At 41.1% G+C, this 25010-nt stretch overlaps 1 protein-coding gene across 2 annotated transcripts; it reads right to left on the bottom strand.

Moving 5' to 3' along the window:
- Nucleotides 1–479: 479 nt before the first annotated feature.
- On the bottom strand, nucleotides 480–19742 carry Karl (lipocalin/cytosolic fatty acid-binding protein Karl). Of its 2 annotated transcripts, XM_065233747.1 has the most exons (4): nucleotides 19611–19742; nucleotides 1236–1434; nucleotides 854–1109; nucleotides 480–781 (listed from the first exon to the last, which is right to left on the bottom strand). In XM_065233747.1, the coding sequence occupies exons 2-4, from the start codon at nucleotides 1407–1409 to the stop codon at nucleotides 510–512; spliced, it is 702 nt and encodes a 233-aa protein (XP_065089819.1). In that variant the 5' UTR covers nucleotides 1410–1434; nucleotides 19611–19742; the 3' UTR covers nucleotides 480–509. The 2 variants fall into 2 exon arrangements, with proteins under 2 accessions (XP_065089819.1, XP_065089818.1); XM_065233746.1 differs by lacking the exon at nucleotides 19611–19742 and having other exon boundaries at nucleotides 1236–1487.
- Nucleotides 19743–25010: the final 5268 nt, after the last annotated feature.

Below are 25010 nucleotides of genomic sequence, written 5' to 3'. Positions count from 1 at the left end.
TTATATGTTACAAGTCCTTGTGGAATACATTTGGTACAGGTCCCTGGTTGTCAGAGATTTCAAATTCACTAACCATTAGGTATATCCATTATCCACTTACTTATAGAATACCTCTGAACTTCCTTCGATAGCAAAAAAAATACTGGGTCAAACCAATCCATCCTTTGAAAACAAATGTTCGAATCCGAAATCAAAAACTCTGCTTCACTCAAAAATGGTTGAATGTTTAACTATGAAAAAATACATTACCAGTGCATATACATCGATGTTGTTCTATTTTGGCAGGTTCTATTAAGTTTTCACTATTCCAAATCCAGTTTAAAGTTGGTCTAAAAATAAACCACCGCCGGAGATGCCCTTTAGTTCGATAGTAAACTATGTATTCAAGATATCAATTATATTAGTAAAATATAAACGAAATTATTTTCTTTATTTCAAAATGCAGTTTTACATCTTAATTTTCATTCGGGTTTAGACGAGTTACCTATATAACCTGACCAACTCTACAACTAATCTGCATCATATTTGAAGTACGTTTTCGGATCCATCTCCCGGTGGGTGCAATTTTCCTGCGGAATCTCAAACATGTAGCTCAGATCGATGTCGTACCGGGGCAGCTTCTCCCGCAGAAAATTGACAACATTCTGCGTCATCTCGGCCGATCGGGAAAGCATCAACGCCGAGAGGTACTTTTGCGATTTGGTCTTCTCGGCACAGTGCATGATCAGGGCCCACGATTGGTAGTCGGTGTCGATAATGTAGGTGTTGTAGATTTCTTCGTCTGCAAAAAAAAAACAAAAGGAACGAAAGTTATCGATCACCGTGTATCCAGGGGGTCACTTCGGGTTCTCACAACTCCACTCGGCGTGGATCCAATGGGCCGGTTGGGCGAAGTTCGGAATCACCCAGGTGATGTTGCCCTGTTGGAAGTTTCTCAGCGGATCGTCCGAGAAGAAGTAGGTGAAGTTCATCGTTACCAAGCCGTCCGTTGTGACGAAGGAGCTCTGCATGCACGAGTACTCCGGCAGGGTTTCCGACGAGGCAAAGTACTGGATCACGTACCAGTAGCCCATCATGGCCGGTAGGTCGAAATTGCGCATCGCTCGGACCTGGAGGTGTTTTTAAAACGATTTGTAACTCAATTTCATTGTCTTAGTTTGACATTATTAACACTAAAACATTTGATCCTTCCCGTTCGATTTCTCAAAAACCCCTCCCCGCCACTTCATACTCACCTTGGGACACCTCTCGTTCCGGTTCCTCCTTCTTCCCATCTGCGAGTCGCACTGTCCCACAATCAAAATTAGCATAATTAGCAGCCATCGGAGATCGATTCGCCAACCGACGGCCGCCGCAGCATCAGAATGCCTCCGTCGCCGGTGACATCTACCGCCGCATCCGGTCATCATCGATTTGAATGGTTGTCGTTGTTTGCTGTTAAAGATCTCGTTTGGTAAACTTTAATGATCACATTTCGCCAAAAACAGCCCCGCATGAGATGCGGTGTCCACCGGTGTTCCACACACGACCGCCGATGATAATAAAAGCGAGCGAGAAAGAACGGAGGAAGAGATAAAATAAAGATCCCGCTTGGCGTAGTCCGGAATAGGAATGGGTTTTTTTGAGGTGAGGGGGGGAGTTACTCCCCTGATCGTTATAATTATTTATAATGTGTCAAAACTTTCACCACCGGGGCAGCGAAAGGCAGTGGTGGCCCGCTTGGAATCGAGGGAGACCGGGAAGTAGATTCTACCCTCCGAAAGTCAACGTCACGATGATGCAGCTACATTGTGCAGCATTTCAATGCAATTTAGTTGTAATTAGACAAAGTAAACATAACGCTTAAGCGGGGCTTAGACTAGGAAAGTCAAATGATCAACTCAGTTGAATTCAATTGGCTTGAAAAGTTTAGCCTGGTTCAACTTTTTTCAATTCAAGTGAGTTGATTAAGTCAGATGAATGGCACGGTTTACACATTCAATTCCCGTTCAAGTCAGTTGAATTCAACTGACTTGATCAATTGACTTGCCCTGTCTAAGCCCAGCTTTAGAATAACGAATAACGTTGGTTTTCTTTTCCGCCGATCTTGTTTTTCGTACTGAGTACCAATGCTACCGACGCCAGGGGAGACAGCTCCCACCACTGGACAGCTGGACCGGGAACCAACTTCTTACTTCCCTTCCCGAAGGAAGGCGTGATCAGAGATTTTATGCTTGTCGGTTGAACCCAGGCCGTTTGGAGTGGGCACCGCTCCCTGAAAACTTCGGGATCTCTGTAAAGTTCCCAAAATAGGGGAAATGTCTCTAATGTTGGCCTATGGATCTAAGATTGGGCCCATCGCTAAAAATCTGCTATTTATCAATTTTATTTAGATGAACGCGTTATTGGGACGTTACTAATGGATATTTTTAGTAGCTATTGAAAGTTTAGTCGATTGCTGAATTTATGTACGGGCCCATATAAGGGACACTTAGGCCGACATTACCTGCATTTCCCCTATGTATGAAGTTTATTCATTTTCTCAGGAGCTGTTAGGACGGTCTTAAAATTTCCCTCGAAATTTCCAGAACTCTAAAAGTTTCTCAAAACTAACCTGAAATTTATGGAGTTGTCCAGGATCAATCGATACTAAACCTTAAAGATTTATAAACTTCCTGAAATTTGGTCCTGACGTTATTGGGGCTGCCCAGATTTCTGGACCAAGGTTGTCTGTGGTTCTTGGAATTTCTATAACGTATTTACAGTATTCCTCAAGTTCTGTGGACTTCTCTGAAGTTTTCATGACTTCCCTGAATTTCTTAGAACTTCTCAAAAGTTCCAGCAGTTTTCATCAAGCGGATTGAACTGCCTTGAAGTTCTCGAAGCTTCCCTGAAGTTACCTAAGTTTTATAGAAGCTCTCAGATCTTACCTTATTATCCCGCAGTCTGTTCATTAACCTTTCCCGAATTCCTCGGTATTTGCTTTCATTGCTCGGATCTGCTTTCTAGTTCCAAAAAAAAACGTGTGTACCACTTTGATGGTCTCTAATATTTGCTGAAATTCTTGGAACGTCCTTAAAATTCACGTTATTTTGCTAAGGATGTTTCTGGAATAGCCCTGAAATTAATGGAACTGCCCCGACGGACTTCTGCACTTCCTTAGATTTATCAGAGCTTCTGTGAAGTTTCCGGAATTTTTCTCAAGTTTTTTAAACTTTTTTGATGTTCTCTGGAATATTTTTAAATTTTTGATACTTCTTGATAAATTTCGCTATTTTTCTGCCCTATAACTCTTGAAGTTTATCTGAAGCTCTCAGAACTTCCCTGAAATTCATTGAACTACTATGAAAATTTTATAACTGTCCCAAAATTCACGTCATCTCCCTTAAAATCTTTAAACAGAATTGAAGTTTAGGAAACCTCTGTAAAGTACCTGCAACTTTCCTGAATTAATCGGATTGCTTCTTGAAATCTAATCTTACAACTTCCCCGTAGTTCTGGACGACCTTTAAGTGCTCGGAACTTACTTCTGGGGCGTTTAGAACCTCCCTTAGCTTAGCCAGTAAAGCCGCAGCTGCAAAGCAAAACCATGCTGGAGGTGACTGGGTTCGATTTCCGGTCCGGTCTATGAATTTTTCGGGTTGGAGAATTTCTTGACCTCCCTGGATAGTATGATTGGCATTGAAAGCTCTTAATTAATATCTGTGGAAGTGCATCTAGAACACTAAGTTGAGAGCACGCAATAAGCTAATATGCGATAAGCTATGAGCTTGAAATTCGATGAAGAAGAAAGGACTTCCTGCTTGGAATTTACATGAAATTCACAGAAGTTCTTTAAGGCTCCGTAATTTAAAAAAAGTTTTCCAAATTTTCTTGCAATTCTCGGAACTTCATTAGAGATCCCGAAATTTTCCTGATGCTACTCTCAACTTCCATGAAGTTTTCTGGACATTTTTTGGATCCTCTGGAAAGTTCCTGCCATTTTTTTTAAATCCTCAAATTTTTTTGAAGTTTTAGGATCTTTCCTTACGTTTGACGAGGGGGACGACTCTATCTACGATGCAAAAAAGATTGTGTTTTGCTGTGGCTAGCTGCGCACACGCTGAGTAGATAGAAAAAAGATTGATGACGATTCTGAAGATTTCCTGCAAAAAATTGATGAGCGATGTAAGTAGATGCGACAAATGAAAGAAGATTGTTCAAAGATTGATTCGCTAGTGTGAGATTTGTTAACCATCTAAACTTGAGATTTAGATGTGTAGCCCCCCTCGACGTTTACACATTTTTTCGGATATTCATGAAAGTGCCCTGAAGTTATCAGAGCTTTCTCGATGCTCCCTGACATGTTTCAAGGATTTTACAACTTACGAGAAGTTTGCTTTAATTTCCTGTAAAGTTCTTGAAGTTTTTGGAACTGTCATGAAGTTATGCAATCTTCATCAATTTCTCGAAACTTTTTTGAAGTTTATGGAACTGCCTTGACGTGTTAAGAACTTACCCTTAAAGGTCTTCAAACTGTAGTCCTTGGAACTTCTCTGAAGTTTTTGAAACATCTCTGATTTGTTTTCCGTCGATCTCGTTTTCCGTACTGAGTACCAATGCTACTGACGCCAGGACCATAAAGGTATTTCTAAGACTAGAAGGTCCCGAAGAAACGTGCTCAACTTTTTGGCTCAGCCCTGGTACTATCTTCGGTCCCAAGCTTATCGATGCACCCCTCGAAACATAGGAAAATCCATGAACCCCTCATTTTATCTGTCAAACTTTCATAGCGAATCAAAACAAACATAGTGTAGTACTGGAATTTCGACTAGAATGGGGTACGTTAATCGATTTGCTTGAGACCAATAGGCTGGTCAAGTAGTGGGTCAATTTAAAAAAAGTTAGTTTCCACCGGTTGCCTGGACCCTACCTATCGACCCATCAACTCATGGACCGGGGCCAACGGATTTACTTCCCTTAGTTAGTTTTCTTTATTATCGAGACTTAGGTTGGCTCGTCTCTTACGCCACTGAAGGTTCCGGAAAGGAGCTCCTTTAGTTAAGAAGTTTGGGATGGGTGAGGCTCCAGAAGATGGCCACCCTGCAATCAGAGTTGTTGCTGTCATAATTCATGTGGTGTTGTCGTAGAAATCCATTTGAGAAAGTAATGTAGGTCGAGGATTGTCGGTCATCCAGGTTTGCGTTTAAGTGAGGAGCTTGTGATCAGGTTCAATGGGTCCAATGGGTAAATGTTAAATATATATTCCAGTAGTCTGGCTTCTCTGAGAAAACCAATTAGTGCCGCGGTTCTGGTCGGGTCTTCACTAAGGGTGATGCTTCCAGGTATATCATAAAATTCACGGGAGTGGTATATGATGTGCTCTATCGTGTGTGGGACATGACAGATGTTGCAGATCTTGCGGAAAGGACCGTTACCAGAGAAGTTATGTGGAATGTTGGAATACCGATCTAAAGTCGGTATTTCCATTGGTCCTTTCACCTATGTGTGACCTTCTTGATCTCTCGGATCAAAGTATCAACCGAGCGAAGCCAATCAGCCGGCCAGGAGTCCCAGATCACCTTTGAAACCCAGTGTTTCAAATCCTTCGCTGGGACCTCTCGGGTGTAAATAGGAGCTTGTCTCCCGAATGCCGCCAGGTGATCGGCCTCTATATTCTCGCGGATACCGCAGTGCACAGTGGTCCAGAATGCAGATTTAGGTGGAATGATATGTTTTGAGCCTGAAATTGAAACTTTAGACTAAAAGTCTCTTCTACTACTTGTTCCTTATAGTTAGGCCCTCATTTTTATGACAATGAATTCTAGGGTGGTTCCTATTATCATTAAAATCAAAAATCTAACTTTTTTGTTTGAATAAATTAAGGTATACAGTCTTGGGCAAAGTTATAGCTGAGCAAATTTCAAGAAACTTTGTTGAAAATAACTTTTTTGTATCTCTTAAATTGGCCGATTTAGAGCTATTTTCTTGAATTGAGTTAGGGTGGCTCTTGAAAAAACAGTTTTTTTGTTCTAGTTTTCTTATTTCAAATTTCTCAGCAAAGGTGTCTTGAGATAACTTTTAGATCTTAAGAAGGCGCAAGTTTTTGCCACACAAAGCTTGTCAATATCTTTCGCCGATCAAGAGTTATTGACGTTTTTATACTAAAAATATGCACTTTTCAAATGTTAATATCTCTGGTTGGGGCAAACAAAAAAAAGTTTTTTTACGGCATTTGAAAGGGCGTATGTAATTCTCAATATTATGACAAAATTGGAGGTATCTTATTTTTTAAACTCGTATAAAATCAATTTGAATTTAGTCATATTTTTTACTATATTTGGGTATATATTTTTTTTTAGAAGACATACAGGCAACAAATTCAGGTATAAAACATTCGTCTAAAAGAGTTTTAAAATTCTCTACAAGATAACTTTCATGAGAAATTTTAAATAAAAAAGTTATTACTAAAAAAACTATTTTTTCCAGGAACACCCTAAGTCAACTCCGAAAAAATACTCTAAAATGAGAACGATAAGAGATAGAAAAAAAATTTCTTCGACAAAGTTGCTTGCAATTAATTTAGCTACAACTTTTTCAAACAATACATGTTTTTATTTTGTAAAACAAAAAAGTTAGTTTTAAAAATTCCCTAATTTGAGGACCACCCTGAAGTTTGCAAACACCAAAAGAAGGGAATTTTTAAGAACAAAAACTTCTTCGAAGACACTAAATGTCCAAATATTGAAACAAATGTACTAGCACATTTTATATAAATTTGTCATTAGAGTAGTCCTATGAAATCCATTTTTTGCCAATAACTTTTTTATTTGAAATTTCTCATGAAAGTTATCTTGTAGAGAATTTTAAAACTCTTTAAGATGAATGTTTGATAGCGGTATTTGTTGTCTGTATATCTTCTGATAAAAAAGATATACCCGAATATAGTAAAAAATAAAAATAAATTCAAATTGATTTTATACGAAATTTAAAAATAACACGGCTCCAATTTTTTTATATTATTGAGAATAACATTTGCACTTTCAAATGCCGTAAAAAAACTTTTTTTTTGCCCCAACCAGAGATATTAACATTTGAATAGTGCATATTTTTAGTATAAAAACGTCAATAACTCTTGATCGGCGAAAGATATTGACAAGCTTTGTCCAGCAAAAACTTGTGCCTTCTTAAGATCTAAAAGTTATCTCAAGACACCTTTGCTGAGAAATTTGAAATAAGAAAACTGGAACAAAAAAACTGTTTTTTCAAGAGCCACCCTAACTCAATTCAAGAAAATAGCTCTAAATCGGCCAATTTAAGAGATACAAAAAAGTTATTTTCAACAAAGTTTCTTGAAATTTGCTCAGCTATAACTTTGCCCAAGACTGTATACCTTAATTTATTCAAACAAAAAAGTTAGATTTTTGATTTTAATGATAATAGGAACCACCCTAGAATTCATTGTCATAAAAATGAGGGCCTTACTATAAGAAATAACTTTGTAGAAGAGACTTTTGGTCTAAAGTTTCAGTTTCAGGCTCAAAACATATCATTCCACCTAAGAGATGAACTAGCCTCAGGCTAAAAATCTCTAAAATAAAGACAAAAAAAAAAAAAAAATATCATTCCACCTAAATCTGCATTCTGGACCACTGTGCAGTGTCGAGGAATCCATCCAGACGAAAGCTGAGTTTCTGAATTCCCTGGATACAGGGATGCTTGAAAACATCTGATCCGATGGCTTCGACCACGCTGGCAGAGTCTGTGAAAACTGCGATTGATCTGTTGAATGGTGTAGTGGCATCGATGAATGCAGCGGCAGCCTCCGCTGAAAATATATATTACTGATCCGGGGGCGACCCCGGCGTAGTGGTTAACATCCATACCTCTCACGCCAAAGTCACGAGTTCAAATCTCACCCCCGGACAAGTCACGAATGACCCAAGAGTGTTAAAGTGACCATAATAATAATAAAAAAAAAAAATATTACTGATCCGGTTGCCGGTGGCATACAGACATTAGAGAATCCCTAATTCTTATACCGAAACCCCCACAGTCTGCGGAGCCGTCGGAATATTGGATTGTATGGCCGTTGTATACGGTTTGGTGAAGCTCTGTTACCGATTTCACTAGCACGGGGGGAGTTCGATCCTGCCCTTAACTTCTTCTTAATTTTCAAGTCAATTACGGGTCTGGGCAGGTTCCAACCGCTGGTTTCGCACCAGTGGACCCTGGACACCGGGGAAAGCTCTATATTAGCAGTTTCAAAACGAAGTAGGTTTGCCTCGATCAGAGCCATCTGTCTTCTCAGCGAAACATATTGACCGTTTACACATAATCTGTGTGGTCAGTCGGTCGAAGGGTTGCATTCCGCTCTCGAGACAGGTGGCCACGTCAGGCATAGACGGGAGAAGACCGGAGCAAATCCTCGGTACGTGGGGCCCAATTAGGAGATTAGAAGATTGCGGACGAGACAGGTGATTCCGGTGCCTTAGAAAATACGTGATTTGAGAATTGCCATGGCAACTCGGAGTCGGGTGGACCGGCTACTGTCAGGATGCCGTGCAGCGATAGAACGTAGACGATTTAGCCTAGTTTTGCAACCATTTTGGACGTCGTCGAAATGTGCAGCAAAAGCCAGGTGCTGGTCAAGACGAACTCCCAGGACGCGGACTTTCTTTTATAACGGAACAACGGTCCCGTCGATGTACAGGGGTTACTCAAAATAACTAGGATAGGCAAATTTTTGGTCAACTTTGGAGTGTTGTAACTTCGTCAAATATGATCCGATTTAAATCTTCCAAGAGCATTTGACTGAAAAACTAATATCATAGAGGTAACTCTAAGACTAGTAGGTCCCGAAGAAACGAGTTCTACCATAGAGGTAACTCTAAGACCACTGGGTCCCGAAGAAAATCATTATTATTTTTGGCTCACTCAGTACCAGAACAACGGTCCCAAGCAGTCCCAAGCTATTTCACTCACCCCTGCATGTTCTGCATGAATCCACACACCCCTGATGTTATCTGTCAAACTTTCATAGCGAATCAAAACAAACATAGTGTAGTAATAGAATTTCAACTAGAATAGGGTACGTTAATCGTTTGCTTGGGACCAATAGGCTACTAAAGTGGTGAGCCAATTTAAAATCGTTAGTTTCGTATTGATTGTTGCCACTACTACCATAGAGGTAACTCTAAGACCAGAAGGTCCCGAAATAACGTGCTCAACTTTTTGGCTCAGCTCTGGTACTATCTTCGGTCCCAAACTAATCGATGCATCCCTCGAAACATAGGAAAATCCATGAACCCTTCATTTTATCCGTCAAACTTTCATAGCGAATCAAAACAAACATAGTGTAGTACTGGAATTTATACTAGATTGGGGTACGTTAATCGATTTGCTTGGGACCAATAGGCTAGTCAAATAGTGAGCCAATTTAAAATCGTTAGTTTCGTATTGATTGTTGGTGTTACGCTGTAGCCACGAAAATAATTCTGGTCACCGGATACCGGAGATATTCCGGGATTCCGGAGAACTTGTCTAACTTCCTAAATTTTTGATGAGATTTTAGAAATCGGGAAGAACTAAAATCGGCCTATAATCAACCGAGATATGGCCATTTCCTTAGAATCGGTGCTGATGGATGGTTCTGAATGCGGGCAGATCTTTTAATCACGCAAAACATGCCGTGAAACAGCTCTTTCTTCATGGTTTCTCTTCAATAGGCTTTCGATAAACTTTAAATGCATCATTGACCACATTGATCGCTCTCGGAACTACTATAGAATACCCCCGGAGGAACCTGGAGTAGGGGACAATTCCATTTTTACTCAAAAGCAAGCCGTGCGACAGCTCTTTCTTCATGAATTTTCATGAATATCCTTTCTTTTGACTTAAAGTGAAACATTGATCACATTGGCCGCTCTTGGAACCACTAGGATACCCTCGGGGGAGCCTGTAGCAAAAGAAAATTGCGTTTTTACTTAAAAACATGCCGTGCGACAGCTCTTTCTTCATAGATTTTCATGAATATCCTTTCTATTGTAACAAGTGTAAGCGTTGCGTCCAAGATTGGTGAGATTAATCGCGTGTAGTTTTCGTATATTTAGTTATTAAATTCTAAGAAAATGTTTAAATGTTCTTACGAACAGGTAAAACGTCCCAGAATCCTCACGAACGCAGCCAGTAGGAGACACTTCCCTATAAACTGTAGAACAATGCCACTAGCCACCACCAGAGCACGCTGTGTGCAGTCATTAATGGACGTCCATAGGGGTGGCGTAATCGGGCCATTGCGTGGAGAATTCGTGGCACGTACGACGGTTCAACGGTCACGGTTCGGGGTCATCGTCCACCAAGAGGCACAGTGATAAGCCTGGTGATCATTATAGACTACGGTCACATAGCGAAAGTCAAAGCTAAAAATTAATAGTTTGAAGGTGAAAACTAAAGCTAAAGTGCTAAAGTGAGCTAAGTTGGAAGTTGAAGTTGAAGAAGTTGTAGAGGAAGCTGCCACATACCATTGGACAGTCAGGACCTCGCTGTTTTACCGTAACGCCAGTGAACTCGACGTATTTTTCCGGGGTCGACCACGCCAATCGCCGATAGTGTGTCCGAATCGCAGTTCGAGAATCTGATCCCTCAGCTACAGTGTGCGCCACCAATCCAGGCAAGTCAACTTACCCTTGTGGTTCGTTGAAACCTCGAGTCCGTCACCATACTCGAGGGGCGCACGGGACAGGTAGAGGCGTCCACCCCTGGCCCAAGAAGGTGATGCGGTACCAGAGGAAGGAGAGGAACGACAACGGCAGTGGCAGGTGAAGGGGCCCCGAAGACAAAGAAGAGTAGTGCTAGCACAAGGTAGGAGTAGACATCTAAGGAAGTGGGAGACCGTCCGTGAAGTGAGTGTCGTCAAAACGAATAAAGTGGGAGTTTGTCTTAAGTGAACTTTGAGTGTTTTCTTGGTTCGCGGAATAATCACGAGCGTGTGCCGACCCTGAGGCTTGGAGACGGGGGTCTCATCAGTGCTGGGAGTAACACCGCACTGGCACGTTACACTATAGACATAAAGTGAATCATTGACCACATTGGCCGCTTTCGGAACCACTGGGATACCCCCAGCGGAACCAGTAGCAGAGAAAAAATGCGTTTTTACTCAAAAACATGCCGTGCGACAGCTCTTTCTTCATGGATTTTCATGAATATGCTTTCAAGAAAATTGAAGTGGATCATTGACCACATTGGCCATTATTTGACGTCTCCCTTGAAGATGATGGGGCCTTCGAGAGACTTGAGCAAATCAGATAATTTCGATCGAAAATCTTATGACATGGCAGGTAGGCTGAGACTATCGTGGCCTGACAGCAACGATAGGTAGATCCAGATCCGTCGAAAGCGGTATGACAGTATATCGTAGTGGTAGTCTAATCCCGATTGTAGTAGTGTATGGTAGATGTTTTGGGAACTTCGGAGGAGTGGTGGTGCACTTCCTGGATGGTGAGGACGGATGGAGAGTAATTCCAAACTAGGATTTCCAGATCACTCAAGTTATGGAAATACCCATTTGCGTTCCATTGAATGGCAAAGAGTAGACCAGGGAATAAAGAACCGGTTGGGCATTGGCGTGTTGAAGAAGGTTTACCTGAAGCGAGGTTCTTAAAGTACCTACCGGTGACGGGCTTGGTGACCGCGCGTGGTTGATCGGCTTGGAATCTGAACTTAAAGCGATTGCGTGCTAATTGCTGTATGAGGACCTCGATGATGGACCCGCTATCGGTAAGGCGGTTCGTGCATGTCTGGATAACGTATAGAGGAACGGGGCTCTTGGTTCGTAATCTGGTTGATCTTCGAAGCGGTTCTGTTTCTTTAGCGGACCCTTACAGAGCTCCACCAGCACCAGGTTTCATAGAGGGATCCACTACTGGCAGAGGTACGGGTGGAACTTTTCGTCCCTGGCTTCACATTATTCATCTGTGACATTTACGTACCTACTGACCGTGTCACCGATGCAACTTTGATGTCTAAACATTGTGAATCATTGGCTCACGCATGTCTTTGGCAGACAAGATCCTCATCCTGGGTGATTCTAACATGCGTTCTATGAACTGGATTCAAAGTTCATCGGATTACCTGCAGCCAGTTCAAAATCAACTCCTGGATGATTATAGTACAGCGGGACTCATCCAGCTCAACTCTGTCTGTAACTCCAACCATCGTTTGCTTGATCTCTGTTTTGTTAACCAAGATCTCAATCATGATACTACTGTTTCTGAAGCTCCAACTCCTCTTGTTAAGGAATGCCGCCATCATCCGCCTCTTCAATTGTTCATAAAGGAATGTGTTCCTTATGAATTCATCCCTGTCACCGAAGCCACTCGTTATATATTCAGAAAAACTGACTTCTCGAAAAAGAATCTATTTTTATCCTCTATCGGTTGAGAGAACATGTTGCATGATTTGAGCGTCGAAACAACAGTTGAAGTCTTCACTTTCGTCGTAGCTTACGCCATAGATCAGTTCACCCCCAAAATAGTGTGTAAAAATCCTGTGTACCCACCCTGGTCCAACAACCTTCTTAAGCGTCTGAAGTCGGTTAAAAGATCGGCTCTTAAAAAACTGTCCAAGAATCTTAACTTCTACACTCCAGGCCGTATTACCTCGCCTGCAACAGTAGATACAAACGGCTAAACAAGAAACTGTTTCATACTTATCTGCGTCGAATTCAACGTAATTTAAAAGACAATCCTATATCGACGAACAGCGGAAGCAAATAGGACTACCTACAACCATGAAGCTCGGCCATAAAGAAGATTCTTCTCTTCCGGCCATAACTGACCTTTTCAAAGAACAATTCTCAGCAGTATTTACTGTCGAATCATTTGACCTACATCTGGTGACTGATGCTGCAGCTAATGTACCTCCCCGCTCTGCCATTGGTCCTCATCCACGGATATAACATAATACTGTTGAATCAGCTTGCGCTCGGTTGAAATGCTCACCAAACCCCGGTCCGGACGGCATACCATCTATCATCTTGAAGAAGTGTAGATTGGCTAAACTCTTATCTGGTTGGTCGTTCAATGTCGGTCAAAATTGGAAATACTATGTACAGGGTTACTTCCACTCACTTGCTATAAAAAAATGTTTTTCTGAATTATGAAATCATGAAATAGTATAATGCTAATTAGTACTTGTAAGTTATAAGAAGAGGTCATGAAGTATATGTTTGACACATAAAATCTGTCAATATTGCTTTCAGTGCGTCACAATCAGCGAATTTACGACTCGTGAGCGCTCACTCTGAGTGAACGCTCACGAATCATAAGATCGCTTATTGTGACGCTCTGAAAGCGAAATTGACAGGTTTTATGAGTCAAACACATACCTTACACCCTCTTCTTGTTACTTACTAGTACAACATATCATTATAACTTCTAATGATTGCATAACTCCAAAAAATATTTTTTTATAGCAAGTGAGTAGAAGCAACCCTGACAGAACCATTCCATGTCACATCTGGTGTTCCACAGGGCAGTCATATTGGACCATTCTTATTCTTGCTGTACCTAAATGACGTCTACCTAGTGCTCAAATGTTTTAAGCTCTCGTATGCCGATGACTTCAAACTCTATTATGTAATAACCTGTGAAGAAGATGCACATTTCCTTCAGAAAGAACTTAACCTTTTTTCCAAATGGTGCGCAACTAATCGTATGAGCTTGAATGCCAACAAATGCTCAGTAATTTCTGTCATTTCATTTGATTACACCATTGCCGGAATATCTCTAAAGAGAGAAACTACTGTTAAGGATTTGGGTGTTCTCTTAGATCCGAAGCTTACTTTAAAAGATCATGTAGGATATATAATCTCTAAAGCTTCTAAATGCCTGGGCTTAATTTTTCGTGCTGCAAAAGAATTCTCGGATATTCACTGTTTGAAGACCCTGTATTGTTCTTTAGTTCGCTCTACATTGGAGTATGCAGTTGTGGTCTGGGCTCCTTACTATCAGAACAGCGTACAGCAAGTAGAAGCTATCCAACATAAGTTTATTCGCTTTGCTCTTCGACGTTTGCCTTGGAATGATCCATATAATCTCCCTAGATATGAAGATCGTTGTAAATTAATTGACCTTGACCTTCTGGAGGTTCGTAGGAATGTCACTAAGGCTTGTTTCATATCTCACATAAATTGTCTTACACTGTTACGTGAGTTGAATTTTGATATTCGTCGTCGTACTCTCTGGCTATAATGAGCCTTTTAGTAGTATGTGTCGTGTGTTCAACCGTTGTTACCATGTCTTCGACTTTCATCTGTCACGTTCCACTAATAAAAATAGGTTCCGTGAAGTGCTCAGTTAGTAAATTATAGGTAGTAGTAAGAAATAGAATAAGGTCGTATTTTGTTTAGTCTTAAGTTAATAATGTATCATTTGGGATGTACTGTTCTGTTGATGCGAAAAGATGAGGAGGTTTTATGCCCATCTGAGGAAAAAAGCTTTTATAAGCTCCACTCAAATGGGCTTTTCCCTGCTCCCAATAAAGAATAAAAAATAAAGAATAAAGAGGTGGCCAGGACGTGCCAACGGGGTAGCCGAATCTCCGGTGTTTTTCCCACCATGTCCATATGGAGTCCGCCAAGGGCAGAGACGCCAGCACTTGGGGTTCGCTCTTCACATCAAATCGAATTATCTGGTCTTCCTCGTTGTAAAGGGTGATACGGTCAAAATTTGGTCAAGGGAAAACGCGTGTAAATTGGTGAAATCGTTTATTTAAAAAATCAAATTAAATTTCTTTTTCAAGTTCAATTAGTATAAAATTCAGGAAAAATATTCAGTTAGGCTTCCGCTTTTCCAAATCCGAATTGCCGGGCCTTACGCTTGACCCCTGCCATCAGATTTTGTACAGCCACCTTGTCCACCTTCTTCGCCGCAGAAAGCCAGTTTGCCTTGAACTGCTGCTCGCCCTTAGCAGTTTTTTTGGTCTTCTTTAGGTTCCGCTTGACAATAGCCCAGTATTTCTCAATTGGGCGGAGCTATGGCGTGTTGGGAGGGTTCTTGTCCTTGGGAACCACCTGCACGTTGTAAGCGGCGTACCACTCCATGGCCTTTTTACCGTAATGGCAAGATGCCAAATCCGGCCAAAACAGTACGGAACAACCGTGTTTCTTCAGGAAAGGCAGCAGACGTTTATTCAAACACTCTTTCACGTAAATTTCTTGGTTGACAGTCCCGGAAGCTATGAAAATGCTGCTTTTCAAGCCACAGGTACAGATGGCTTGCCAAACCAGATATTTCTTTGCGAACTTTGACAGTTTCATGTGCTTGAAAACATCTGCTACCTTTCCCCTTCCTTTTGCCGTATAAAACTCCTATCCCGGAAGCTGCTTGTAGTCGGCTTTGACGTAGGTTTCGGTCGTCCATTACCACGCAGTCAAACTTCGTCAGCATCGTCGTGTACAGCCTCCGGGATCGCGCTTTGGCCGTCGTATTTTGTTTATCATCGCGATTTGGAGTCACTACCTTCTTGTAAGTCGATAGTCCGGCTCGTTTTTTGGCTCGATGCACGGTTGTAGACGATACACCCAGCTTATTTGCGGCATCTCGGAGAGAGAGGTTAGGGTTTCGCTTGAAACTACCGGCAACTCTCTTTGTCGTCTCAGCGGCTTCCGGTTTTCGATTTCCCCCCGATCCAGACTTCCTGGCTGTCGACAAACGTTCCCCAAACACTTTAATTACATTTGTAACGGTTGATTTGGCAACTTTTAGCGATTTTGCCACCTTTGCGTGCGAGTAGCTCGGATTTTCGCGATGCGCGAGCAAAATTTTGATACGCTGCTCTTCTTGCTTGGACGGCATTTTGACAACTGAAGAGTGAATTCCAGAATCAAAATAGGAGCAACATTCTACACACACATACCTTCAATATGAGGGGTGTTCAGGTTTTTTAAATGCAAAATTGAAAGAAATACGTCAAGTTGATATTGACCAAATTTTGACCGTATCACCCTTTACTTGATACGAGAAGTCTTTTCCGTCCCTCTTCCGGTCCTCAGGGAGCGCCCAGGATAGTTCACCAGTTCCGTTTCTTCGTTGGCGTACGCACTGGAGGGGGCTCGACTCTTCCGTGATCCCACCGGGATGATGATGTCTTGTCTATCATCGGTGGAGTTTGCCAACAGGCGTCGAGGGGTTCCAGTTCGGGTATATCTTCCGCAGTGACAGGGCCCCGGCTAACCGAGGCCTTATCCGTTGGTGTGGGTGTCTTTGATAAGCTGGGATTGTTAGCGCTATATGGTTGGTCGTTGTGATTGATTCTTAGGTTGTTGTCAGTTCGTTCTGCGTCGTTATTGTATCCGTTTATGATGAAATGCGGTGGAGGATACATTGGTGGGGAGGGCGTCGGGAGCTATTACCCGTCCAGAGGTGGGTTCTTCTATTTCTGTATGTCAGTGACGATGAGTTGTTCGGCGGTCTGTAGTTTCATCACTGGGTCTACTAATCTTCTTCTTAGTTGCAGTGTAGAGGATTTTTTTTCTGTTGCTGTTGGGCAACGAGTAGGTGATGGATTGCATGCGTTCGCAGAAGACTTTGAACGTGTGGGTAACGAACGGTTTGATATTCGGATTCCTGGAATCCTTCATCTGTCTCTTAGTATGAAGTGTAGCTTCGCTAGTTGGTAGAGGCCTTCCGGTTCTTAGCAGCAAGTTCGGCTTCAAGGCTCATCAGATCCTGAATTGTGCCATGCTGCTGCACGATGTCCAAACGTTCCTGCGTGTTTACCTTCAGAATCGTTTCCAATTTCTCAATCCGTTTATCACGTTTGGCTATCTCGTCGTCTCGTTCAAGCCTCACACGTTTGCAGAACAGCTTTTCGTGGTATTTGTGATTTTGGTTGTCTAGGTTACCGGCATTGGAATACGACAACGGCTGCCTAGCAACCACGTTTCGCTTCGAGATCACTTCACTGAATACCGAAGAAGTCTTTAGGCTACGATGGTATCCCGAAAAAGGTTTCGACCGTATGCGTGATCAGAGATTTTGTGTCTCAGAAAATCCTGACGGCACCGACTGGGATTTAACCCAGGCACTTTGGGGTGAGAGGCAGTCACGTTTACCACTACACCATCGGCGCCGCTAAAAACGCAAATTTGTCGAAACTTTCACCACTCCCACGCAAGCTAACAACACCATCTAGTTGAGGAAATATTACCATTTCTGATGATGGTGTTAGTTTGCATGAGAGCTCTAATGTGGACCCTACACGATTGCTTGTATTGACAATAATCGTATTGTCAATACATTGTATATTGACGTCAATGTATCGAGATTGACAATATTTCTGAATTCACATCATCAATATTATTGTCAATAATTCCCCTTCGCGTCAATATATTGATGCGTGTGGGGTTTGCTTAAGAGTTTCGACAAGTTCAAGACCAACAATTGAAATGGCCTTAACTCCATTTTGTAAACAAACCTTGTAAGGCCATTTTCTCGCGAACCGAAGTCCGCAAAGGCAAACCAACAGAATGAACAGGTAGGGAAAATTCTCCTCTACCCGATTGTGGTTTAGGTTTGCGAATGAAGGTTTCGGTTCACGATAAAATGGCCTTACAAGGTTTGTTTACAAAATGGAGTTAAGGCAATTTCAATTGTTGGTCTTGAGTTGACGTTTGAATCTTTGTTTCCTTTTGTACGTCCCTTTGAAAATACCCAATTTTAGCACAAATCCGGAGAACTTTGAAATCTGGGCGTAATTGCTTTTGTAAACAAACATGTCAATCGTTGATTTCTCGTGAATAAAAGAAAAATCTCGTGAAAAAACTATACCAAATGATAGAGGAAGCATTCATCTACCTGTTTGTGTTGTTAGTTTTTTAGATTGAGCTTTAATTCGCGAGAAATCGTCAAATGAAGTGTTTGTTTACAAAAGCAATTACGCCCTAATCTCGAAGTTCTCCGGAAATGTGAATGATTGCCCATGGGCAGGGGTTGAAACAGTTGACGTTTTTTACTACACTTGCTTCGTTGTCGTGCGGGACAGTCTGTTTGTATTCGTACACTCATGCTCTACCGTCGTCTCTCTCACACAACACAACCGGTAGAATAACATTCGAGCAAAATGAAATTTATCAAATAACTATCATATGACATGTGTGATTTCGTTCTAATTCCTCAATTTGGTGTAAATCAAACCATTTCTGATACGAAGTGTTATTACTAGGACATCGTTGCTTGCTATTTTCATTTACACAAGCATAATATCAATAGCTCTCATTATGAGAAAAACTAAAATACATACATTCGTACCGGTCTTCGGCGACAGTGTCGTATGACAAAGCCTCCTTTGGTTTGTTTTTTCCGTCGATCTTGTTTTCCGTGCTGAGCACCAATGCTACCGACGTGCCAGGAAGGCAGCTCCCACACCTGGACCCTACCTATCGACCCATCAACTCATGAACCGGGGACCAACGGCTTTACTTCCCATCCGAAGGAAGGCGTGATCAGAGATGTTATGCCTCAGAACATCCCGGCGGCGCCGACTGGGATTGAACCCAGGCCTGCTGGGGTGAGAGGTAATCACGCTTACCACTACACCACCGGCGCCGTTGTATGACAAAGCCTATCATATGTCATTTTAGTTTGGTACTGTACTATAAAAGCTTGTTTTGCAAGTGTCGGAGGCAAAGGCAGTCGATTATCACAGAAAATGTGTCGCTTACAATACTACCCATGGGCATAACAAAGTTTCATGCAAATCGGAGAATGTCGAGAAAAAAATTCCTTTTATTTTTGCTATTTGACCTGGAACTGCTCATGCGATTTTCGTTCTAATTTCAAGTCGGTTTAAAATTCCAACGTTATGGAATTTCAGATTCCAACGTTATTATGACTGATTTTCACGTTGGTTATACAGGGTAAAAGGTGCACACACCTTCTTCCAGCATGCCTTCCTTTTATTTACGCCATCATCGGTGGAAGCCCGTGAGTGAGTGGCAAGTAATTCCGACGAAAAGTTAAGTCTTGTTTTATGTTTTTTTGCTATTTCCACCATCAGAGACTGGAACGAGGAACAATTCACCGTCACCAACAGTGGAGACCCACGACACAGCGCGACGGTGAGTGTAGAGCGAGTTAATCTGGTTTGAAGTCGTTATCAAATTTGCACTAAATTTGGAGAGATTTGGCCCGGCCGCACAACTGACAAGTAAAAGGCCGGTCTCTTTGCGAAATAAGACGAAAACAAAACTGCTGTAGCCGTTTCCGGATATTTGGGTTATGAAGGCAACAGCAGCAGCAGCAGCCTGGGGAGGGAAAATTTTGACATTCCTGAGCTCCCGAGAAAGAAGGAGATCATGACTGGTTTATGTTGTAGGTAGTTTCTTTTGATCGATCTCGTTTTTCAAATTTGCTCCAATGCTCATTATCGATGATTGAGGCGTGCATGTTTGTGGGTACACATTTTTACGACCGAACCATCCAGCGAGGATGAAGAATGCGTAAACCCAGTTTGAATGGGAGGGCGGGACGCGGAGACGGACTTCGATTATTCGATGGCCGGAGTGAAAGGGAAGACACTTTTACTACCGATTCCGATTGGCGATGATCGCCAATGGCTGATAATGTCACTTTGGAACTGCCGATACTCACTTGGGGCTGTAAATATTGTTATCACTTAGTTTTGAAAACTTATTTTAACCAATTAAACAACGCACTTGGCACGGCTGCCGATCGGTTTGGGAGCGAAATTTAGCACTCTGAAGTAGGTGATTAATCAGCTAAAACTGCTGACCATGATATAGAAGAGAGTCGTTTGAGTATGGGACGGAGAAAAACAAAAAGTTCCCTCTCGAGCGAAAGACGTGGGCGAGGAAGAAACGAGCGATAAGGATTGGCATTCTTACATGGCATGAGAAGTGACTTTGAATGCATTAACTGAGGGAACTTTTGCCCTACGAACAGCTAGGATTGCTCATAGAGAAAGACGGAGTTGAAGTGAAGGACGGAAAGATTTCTGGGAAGATAAAAAATCTGGGATGGATGTTTATTTTGAGCGGTCTGTTATAATTACAATGGTAGAGGCACAGACAAGCAGACGTAACACTCGCAAGTTGTTCATCGAACAAGCATTTAACGGTCAATTTAAAAGTATCCTAGTTGGTAGTACCGTCACCTGTGGCGCGCATAGTCAATTTAATTGCGTTTGACGTTTACAGACTACCGCCATCTTTTCAGCGTACTGCCCACCACAATATACTCAACATATGGCGGTAATGTTTCAACGACGATGTTTTAAAGTGATAATTTTTCAATGTGTTATGTCTGTTTGTCTGTGGTGGAGGCATGATTGTCGATTCACAAAATAAATGCGGTCTAATAATGACAAACTTATAGACAGGCAGAAGAAGTAACCGGATCGGAAATTTTTCATAACTTAAGAGCTTATAAATAATGTTAAAGTCGATTTTTTTTTAAAGCTCTGGATTTGTCTTTGTTCGCGATGTTAAAAATAAAAATATTATGAAACACTAGATTTGACACATTATAATAATAAGGTCTAATCTTCACAGGATTTGTTTGTAATTATAAAAAAATGTTTAGAATCATATCAGAATCCTCACAAAGTCCCTTTAGGGGTGCTCTTCGAATAGAGCAGTTCAACCACCGACGAAGTTCAACGCCAAATGACGAAACGAAAAAATTCAACCTTCTGCGATTTGAACGAAAGTTTGCATAATTGTTGGTTATGGTCAATCATTCAAATTTTTGCATTTATGATCTTGTAAATTTGATCAAAACGGCGTCTTTGGAATTTTTCAATAAATAAATTGTAGCACGAGAACGTCACTTGTGATCAAAATGACGTCTGAAAAAAAGTTGTAGAATCAAAATTAGTGTTTTGGGAAAAATATACACGGTTTGAATAAAATTTTCAAAAAAGTGTCAAATACTCAAATATCTCTATGTATCTTTGTTAAGTTATTATAATTTTATTTAAAAAAATTTAATCAGCTTTACTTTTTTTTTAAATATTGAAAACCAAGTACACATTTTTTTTCTTGATTTTGTTGTAAAAATTACATGAATAAGCGTAATAACAAAAGGTTTAAAAAATTTACAAAAAGTTCTTGTTTTACGATTTTTGTCAATTTTCAAATGTCCAAGGTTTTCAATATTTCAACAGTTTGCATTTTCATGAACTTTAAAAAAAATATATAAATATTTAACTTGGAAATTTTAAGATATTATCAGCATTATGATAAAAAGATCGTTCATGTAAAGATCGATTATTTGGTACCGATCAAATCGATCTTCCGAGATCGATCTTTTACTAAAGATTGCCCCACAGACAAACAGACATAACACATTGAATATTTCGCACTGTAGAACATCGTCGCTAAAACATTACCGCCATCTGTTGAGTATACTGTAGTGGGTAGTACGCTGAACAGATGGCGGTAGTGTGTAAACGTCAAACGCAAGGGAATTGACTATACGCGCCACAGGTGGTGGTACTACCAACTACGATACTTTTAAATTGACCGTTAAATGCTTGTTCGATGAACAACTTGCGTGGTTATGTGTCTGTTTGTCTGTGATTGCCCAATCCAAATCTGAATGCTACCCGAAACTACCGTCACTGCTGGCAGCAGTAGCTTGTTGTCTGCCATCGATGAAGAGTAAAGAGAGGTAGCAAACTACACGCTATTTCAAAACTACCCAAATTTGGGAATCCACCCAGATCGGTCAAAACTGAACCTACCCAAAAATGAGTAAACTGTGTTGGGAATGACAAGTTGACAAATGAACAACATTCACGTGAATCCGTTCGACTTTGTTCATTTGTCAACTTGTAACTCCCAATATAGTTTACCCATTTTTTGTAGGTTCAGTTTTGACCGATCTGGGTGGATTCTACCCAAATTTGGGTAGTTGTGAAATAGCGTGTATGCTTTCTCTTTTTAAGAAAACGATGTGCAACGGAATCAAGCTGAACATTGCATTACCGTATGCATGATAATGTTTGCACCATTGAACAACACGCAGGCAAAAGAACGTAAGAATTCCATAAGAAACACAAATTTAGCCTTAAGAAATGAGTACGAATTTCATTGATTTGCCTTATGAAAAATAATGTCGACAAAAAAATAATAAATCGGAGCAGACTGGAACCGGAAAATGGACGTTGAGGTTAGGGGGCCCGTGTGTTGACCACTCGTCTTTCAACGCTTGGGAAAATGAAAATTCATAAGTCATGCTTATGAAATTCATATATGTTGTTCATAAGTCGTGCCTTATGAAATTCTTAGGTCTATTTGCCTCAGTGAATGTCAAAATTAAAAAAATTCTCGAAAATTTCGTTTTCGTTTTTTTTTTTATTTATTTAAAGGGGGGATGTTTCTCAGAGTCTTAAACGATGTTAATCATCGATCGAGTTTCCACTTGCTGCAATTACGGCCTCCACACGCTTCCGGAATGCACGGCAGGTTCTAATAATGTAGTCTGGATCCATTTCTTTGCAAGTACGGGCCAATGTTTGTCTGAGGCTTGCTGTGCTCGGGTGGCGTTTAGAGCAGGCCTTGGCATTCATGACGCGCCATATTGAGTAATCCAGCGGAATAAGATCGGGGCTGGTTGGCGGCCACATATCCTTCGCCCAGAACGGAAGGAACCTGCAACCACTTCTGAGTGCGGTTCAGTACTATTCTTTGATCCACGGAAGAACATACTTACTTAAAATCCCGATGTAGACCTCCGTGTTGACCTTGTCGCCTTCTGGAATGAACACCGGGTCCATTTTTGTGCCATTGGAAGCCACCAATCCAAATACCATAACGCTAGCAGGATGCTTGGTCAGATACACGTCTTTTACCGGAAGAGAACTAATATACCGGTCTGTTCTGGAATTTGATACAGGATCGACGGTAATAATGCTCTCATCGGTGAACAGGATTACCGGATTTTTTCGCTTAAGGACGTTCAAGATTCTCTTGCATCGTTCGACTCGTAGCTCCCGGATGCGGTTGGTAATCATGTGAGTTTTTTTTTGCGGTGCCCTCGACTTCGCCCCGCAATCTTCCTTTACGATCTTTCGTGCCGTTATTCACTTATTCTCGGTCTAAAACCCTTTTGACGGTCCACCGGGACACTCCCACGGCGATTGAAATGTCTTTTTGCGACATTTGTGCGTGGGACAAATCACGAATACGCTGCCACTTCGTCATGGTGCAACTGTCAAACTAAGTAAATCATTTTCTTGTATACACAGCCTACTACGGTATGAGCTATAGGCAGTGATGCCACATTTTTTCGATTTTCAATCTGTATTTTCATCGCAAAAAATCTTTTTAATCTGTATCTAACTGACAAAAATCTGGAAACAAATCTGTAAAATTTCTTTATTATGGTCTTAGTGCAGCTTTACATAAATCTCCATTGAATTAATTCATAGTTCAGAAGGACTTTGTGTAAAGTTTAGAATCTTGAAAAATTACTAATGGTTGCTTTCTAAAGAATTTGTCTATTTGAAAAATCCCCAAATCCTACAAAATTTTTGCTAAGCGATGTGTATCTTTTCTATAGATTGAAAATATAAAACATTAAGTTCCAGTTGTCAGAGGTGAATCTGTTCTCGGCTGAAGATTTTCTTAATGAAGTAACTATCACAATTTCTTGAATTTTATTTATTGTACGTCTGTAATTACGAAAACCTTTATCTGCACATTTGCTTTTTTTCAACTCCGTAATTTTTCAATAAGTTTTAACACAATACTTTTACTGAAAGTTTAGTCGAATTGTATTCAATATTCTAAGGGGTGTTCAACTCGACACACCTTAATTCGTGCCGAGTTATTAGTTGTGTCAAAAGCTGTGCCAAGCGCTCTGCCGAACGTACCTATCAAGGACAATTAAAGTATGCTTATCAAGGTGTTTGGCAACCCTGAAAGTTATGACTTTTGTAATTTTGTTTACATTCTCAATTTCTCTGATGAATCATGGTAGACATTCACCTCCATTCTCATTAGATCGTTAGCGGGTCGGGAGGTGGAAGAGGAACTGCAAACCATCAAACCAATACGGTGTTCAAGCATAGTTCAATCCCACGCTTGGAGCAACATCGTCGAACCAGTTTTAAATCATCTGATCGACTCAGAAGTGCGTGTCCTCAAAGATATAACCCAAGTCTAACGTATCGCTGATTATGATGCCTTACCCTGAAGAACTGTCAAACGTTGAAAATAGGATTGTCAGCCACCGCAGACTTCAGCGGAAGCACTGTATCAGGCGCCTTAGATCTGTATATAACTCGAGAAGATACCGCCCAATCCAGTCAGGTCCACACAGATGACAAACGTGGGCGATTCGTTATTTAAGAGGATATAGCATTACAGATACACCTTTCAATATTCTATGGACACCGCTTTAAAGTCCTATGGTTGTCCTATCAAAGACCACACCAATTAAGACTAATGACTGACAAGAATATCCGTGGAAAAACGCAGGAGAAAATGTGAAAATTTCCGTCCCGAAGATACTCGGCAAGACCCGGAGCCAAATCTGGCCGCCCCTAGGAAAAGCTTGTTTTCTTCTTTATTGTTCATTATGCATAACAAAATTGTTGATGTACCTCAACTCTCGCAGAAGATATTGCTCTGATCCTTCGTACGCTTCGAGATTGCATACACACGACAGTATCAAATGTTATGTTCAAAAATGAGAAGTGTGTTGTGGAATAAAGCCTCCAGTGGGTCAGGATGTGAGCAGCATTGGAAAATTTCTCACAATATTTCACAAAGTTCATCAAGGAAAAAGTTCGTGAGTCCTAGTGCGTTTTGGTGAACCTTTCCAATAGTGAATATGAAGACTCATCAAACTATAGATGCCCGATGCTCATCGTTCCACAATTAAATCCGATCTTCGTAGGATGCATTATACTCTTATTTTCATACGAATAACAGCATAGGTTAGGTGTTCTGCCATTCCTGCTGTATAGTTGGGATCCATTTGCTTGATATTGATAAAATTTATAGGTTTTCTTTCGAACTGAAC

Source organism: Ochlerotatus camptorhynchus, unplaced genomic scaffold, assembly GCF_037179485.1.
Source record: "Ochlerotatus camptorhynchus isolate MF236.1 unplaced genomic scaffold, CSIRO-AGI_Acam_v1.1 ptg000414l, whole genome shotgun sequence".
Classification (NCBI taxonomy): Eukaryota; Metazoa; Arthropoda; class Insecta; order Diptera; family Culicidae; genus Ochlerotatus; species Ochlerotatus camptorhynchus.
This window is presented reverse-complemented; position numbering and strand designations above follow the sequence as displayed.

Excerpts from the sequence above, each read along its gene's own strand:
- Karl (XM_065233747.1), bottom strand. The coding sequence starts at position 1,409 with ATGATGACCGGATGCGGCGGTAGATGTCACCGGCGACGGAGGCATTCT. Across the intron at positions 1,110-1,235 it reads GGAACGAGAGGTGTCCCAAG|GTCCGAGCGATGCGCAATTT; the intron begins GTGAGTATGAAG and ends AAACACCTCCAG. Across the intron at positions 782-853 it reads GATCCACGCCGAGTGGAGTT|ACGAAGAAATCTACAACACC; the intron begins GTGAGAACCCGA and ends TTTTTTTTGCAG.